The sequence below is a fragment of the Poecilia latipinna genome, unplaced genomic scaffold (genome assembly GCF_001443285.1).
Source record: "Poecilia latipinna isolate Pla-1442-1.1 unplaced genomic scaffold, P_latipinna-1.0 Scaffold1747, whole genome shotgun sequence".
NCBI lineage: Eukaryota > Metazoa > Chordata > Actinopteri > Cyprinodontiformes > Poeciliidae > Poecilia > Poecilia latipinna.
Window position 1 is genome coordinate 25,594 of NW_015114363.1, and position 4,496 is coordinate 30,089.

At 43.9% G+C, this 4,496-nt stretch overlaps 1 protein-coding gene across 3 annotated transcripts in view; it reads left to right on the top strand.

Moving 5' to 3' along the window:
* Positions 1 to 4,496, top strand: part of LOC106964988 (myosin-16) — a 28,455-nt gene extending 23,959 nt beyond the window's left edge. For all 3 annotated transcript variants that reach the window (XM_015060819.1, XM_015060820.1, XM_015060818.1), the window contains exons 13-18: positions 1,100 to 1,303; positions 1,406 to 1,531; positions 1,604 to 1,774; positions 2,307 to 2,507; positions 2,584 to 2,730; positions 3,817 to 4,496. In XM_015060819.1, coding sequence (XP_014916305.1) covers positions 1,100 to 1,303; positions 1,406 to 1,531; positions 1,604 to 1,774; positions 2,307 to 2,507; positions 2,584 to 2,730; positions 3,817 to 3,966 — 999 coding nt within the window. In that variant the 3' untranslated portion in view covers positions 3,967 to 4,496. The remainder of the gene's footprint in view (positions 1 to 1,099; positions 1,304 to 1,405; positions 1,532 to 1,603; positions 1,775 to 2,306; positions 2,508 to 2,583; positions 2,731 to 3,816) is intronic.

The window sequence follows — 4,496 nt, forward strand, 5'->3', positions numbered from 1 at the left end:
GGTTTCCGATATGCGTCCCCCCCAATAACAGACTCCTTCCTACGCCCTTGTTCAGCACTGATACAGGATATTGTGCTTTTTCTTTTTCTTCCAATAGTCACAATTTTCTGAGGAATAGAAAAAAATTCAGTCGCTCCATTGCATAGAGTTGGTGTATTTATGTCCACCCATTCCAAAGTAATTGCTGGTTCTTCCCTTAACCATTTTTTTATTTATTTATTTTTTGCTGTTATTTGTAACAGTTTTATATCTTGTGTCTTCAGTCCGGTTAGGATACAGTGAGGTTCTCCTTCTGTCCAGTAGGGGGAGACATTAAATAATGGAACCATTTCCTGCATGTTTGCCTTTTTTTTTTTTTTTTTTCGGAAATCTTCTAGGTTCTCACAACATTTTTCCAACTAAATTTCCTACATAAATCAGAACTTGAAGTGGTTACTGCAGTTTTCCAAATGTTTCATAAATCTTCTAGGCTGGTCACAATAAGACTTTTTTTTTTGTCCCAGAAGTTATTGAGATAAACGATAATATTGTTTTGAGATCATTTTAATTCAGTATAATGTTAATCACATAATAATGCAAGAACACATTCTTAAATATCAATTTTAAATTCTAATGATTTTATAACACTGAAAATGTAATACATTTTAAATATCCAAAATAAATTAACAAAACAACTTAAAAAACAAATAAAATGAATTATAGAGTCTCTGTAAACTAAAATGGGTCTATTTGAGACCCGAGCACCAGACTGAAGACTTTTACCATCCAATTTTAGGTAACAAAAAGAGAAAAACGAATCTTGCAGATGGAAATTATTGAGCTTTGTTATAATTTATCACACATTAATTGATTTATTGCTCATTGCGACAACCCAAGACACCGGTTAGGACCTTCATAGGACTTGTGCAGAGGTTGACCTTCCAGCAGGGCAACAAACCTAAACCTACAGCCAGATGTTCTCCATCCAGTCTGACTGAACCTGGGTCATTTAGCTTAGCTTGTTGAAATGTGCAAACCGTGCAGGCTTACGAAACTCTCCAAGGTCAGGGTCGGTGTACGGACGCTTCCTGGAGGCCTCGTTGTTCTGTTTCCGCCGCAGGAGCTGCAGGCTCAGCTGGAGGAGGAAGTGCGGAGCCATGAGGAGCAGCGGGAGGAGCAGGCGGCCCTGGAGCGCCGCTGCGCCCTGCTGGTCAGCGAAGGCGAGGAGACGCGCGCGGCCCTGGAGAGCGCCGACAGGGCCCGGAAAGTCCTGGAGACGGAGCTGCAGGAGGCCAACGAGAAGCACAGCGACCTCAGCGGACAGGTCGACACCGGCTTTCTGTTCCCGTGACACCCATTTGACATCAGTCAGACAGTTTGATCCTTCTTTTTTATTTTTATTTATTTATTTTTTTGCTGCGTACAGTTTCAGTCCGCTCTGACAGGGCGGAGGAAGCTGGAGGTGGACCTGCAGGCTCTGCAGCAGGAACACGAGGAGCTGCAGACGGAGATGAGAGGCTGCGCCGACAAGGTCAAGAAGGCCGGCTGCGAGGTAAGACCCAGGACGCCGCCGCCGCTCACGTTTAAACACATCCGCATGCCACAAAACGCTCTGCTCCGTCAGCTGGCGCGAGTCGGAGAGGAGCTGCGGCTGGAGCAGGAGCACACGCTTCATCTGGAGAGGGTGAAGAAAAGTCTGGAAGGCCAGCTGAAAGACATGAGCGGCAGGCTGGACGAGGCCGAGCAGATGGCTCTGAAAGGAGGGAAGAAGATCATCCAGAAGCTGGAGGGGAAGGTCAGTTCCAGAAACACTGATGGTCCACGGTACAGGTGGGCCGGGCGGCACCACGTCGGTGTCGGTACTTAAAGAAACTTCAGGTGTAATGGTAACAGAATAAAGACGCAATTATAGAAGAACGAATTAAAATTGTGAGAAAAAAGTTGTTTTAACAAGAAAGAAATCTAGTATCATTAAATTTATTTTTTTTATCTCGGACTTCGCATAAAATTACTCCTTCATTTTCCTAATATTACGGCTGATTATGTCTGACTTTGTTCTCGTATTATTTTGACTTTGTCAGATGACTTCCTGGCATGTCGTCTTATGATTGTTAAAATGAACAAAGAAAACAAAAATCTGGATCTTTAATATTTTGTCACACCGTTGAATTATATTCAAAGAGAAACAAGATGGCCGGCCTTGGGACATGCTGAAAGTCCAGATTAAAAAATAAACCATGTAATTTCCAATAACCATAAATTCGGCAGCCCTACCTGTCCTCTCTCTGTGTAGCCCACGATCAGGCCGAAAACATGACTCTGTGCAGGTCAAGGAGCTGGAGCTGGAGCTGGACTCGGAGCAGAAGCGTCACGCCGAGACGGTGAAGACGCTGCGGAAGAACGAGCGGCGCCTGAAGGAGCTGCTGTTCCAGTCCGAGGAGGACCAGAAGAACCAGCAGCGGATGCAGGAGCTGGTGGAGCGGCTGCAGAACAAGATGAAGGCCTACAAGAGACAAGTGGAGGAGGCGGTACGCCGCGCCGCTCTGGATTCTCTGGGTGGCTTTGTGCTTATCTGCGTCTCACCATGCGCTGTCGCCCCGCCAGGAAGAGCAGGCCAACATGAACCTGGCGAAGTACAGGAAGACCGTCCACGAGCTGGACGACGCGGAGGAGCGGGCCGACATCGCAGAGTCGGCGCTGACTAAGATCAGGACCAAGAACAGGGGCAGCTTCGGCAAGGGATACTCCTCTGTAAGGGAACAGAAACCGTCTGTTTCTGACAGACATGGAACTCCATTTGTTTCACTGGGATTTTATGTGATAAACCAACAAAAGGTTTTACATAATTGGAAGAAATGGAGTTTTGCTAAAACTGTCTTACACATGAAAATAGTAAAAACTGTCGCATAAATTCTCATTTAACCCTGCCTTACGCAGGAAAAAAAAATAAACTAAAAGTAAACATCTCAAGCCTCAGTAGTTTATATCAAAGCTTATTCATGTGTTAGACTGGCCTAGTCAAAGTCCAGATCTAAATCCTACTGAGAATCTAAATCAATAGCAATATATATCGGGATACACACCTGATCGACTAAAACTAAATTAACCTGATAGAAAGTTCAACATTCAATACATAGAATATTCAATGAACTCTGATGTTGAACCACACAGCATTCTGGGAGATGTAGGCAGAGGAAAGGCTTTAGCTGCTCAACCTCTCACGGCCAGCTGAGCCAGGTTGGGGGCACCAACTAACTTGCTCGCTCTTTGGCTACCCGGCAACAACCTGTTGAGTAACATGCGCAGCAGCAGTTTCATGTTTCACCTCTGTTCCTCATAACTGTTTAAAAATAAAAAAACAACGGCGTAGAGAGAAAGCTGTGGATAAAACAGGAAAATTACACCAGCAATTTGGCTGAATTTCAAATATTAAAAAAAAAAAAAATAAAAAATTTTTTGATATCCACCGATATGAAAGGCTTTTATTGTGATCAGTTTTACCGCCTTATTGTTCCATCCTGGCTATTGTTGCTGTGGAGAACGGAGGAAAGCAGAGGCACAAACCCCAAAAGTCTTCCTGCTGGTATTTGATCCTACAAACTCAGGAATACCAATAATGAACCACACTTTAATGTTATTTTTCTTCATTTCTTTGTTGCGCTGTCACATAATATTTCATTGAAACTCATTGAAGTTTACGGCGGTAATATGGCAAAACGCAACAACGTTCAAGCTACTATAACACTGTTTAATGTTTAAGGGAAAGCTTATGTACTGACCCTGTAGGTGTGTTTGCAGTGTGTTTCTGTTCTGACAGCAGGCCGTTTTCTCCGGCAGGGTTACAGCACTCCGTACCCGGGCCTGGTCCGGTCGCCCAGCTCTGTGGGCTCCGAGGGGAGAGGGGAGAAGATCCTGAACGACGACGAGGCGGTCAGCTCCCTCATTCCAGCTTACCTCAACTCCCTGAAGAAGCTCATGATCGATTAGCCGGACTTTACAGCGCTGCAGCGTCAGCGTGGGAACATCAGCAATACATCACCAGGACTTTATGTTGGGAGTCACCGTCCTGTCCGGTTTCCTGTTGTCCTCCGCCGCCACTGACATGTTCCAGCTTTAATCATTTCTGCTTTTAAACACAACAGAGCTGATTTTTCTTAATGCAAATGCTAACTTCCTGTTTCCTGTTCTCTGCTAAACTCTTTAAAAAAAACAGGTCATCTGTCTTTCCAACAAGTTAGTTCTGATTTAAAATGCTTTCAGGGAGTTTTGGTTGCTTGAGTTGGTAACTCAGATGCTGATATGGGAATGGTTTCAAGATCAACAAGCGATAATTCAATCAATAATCAATGCCCTGTTTCCTATCAATGTTAAGTGTGTTTTCAGTGTATTTTTATCTAAAAGTGTAACTCTGTCCAAACCTGTACCTAAAGCTTTTTATCTAATGATGAAAGGCCTGACCAAATCATTTACTGTTTTAATGTGAAAGTGGCTTCTTTTATAAAATACTTTTCATTTTT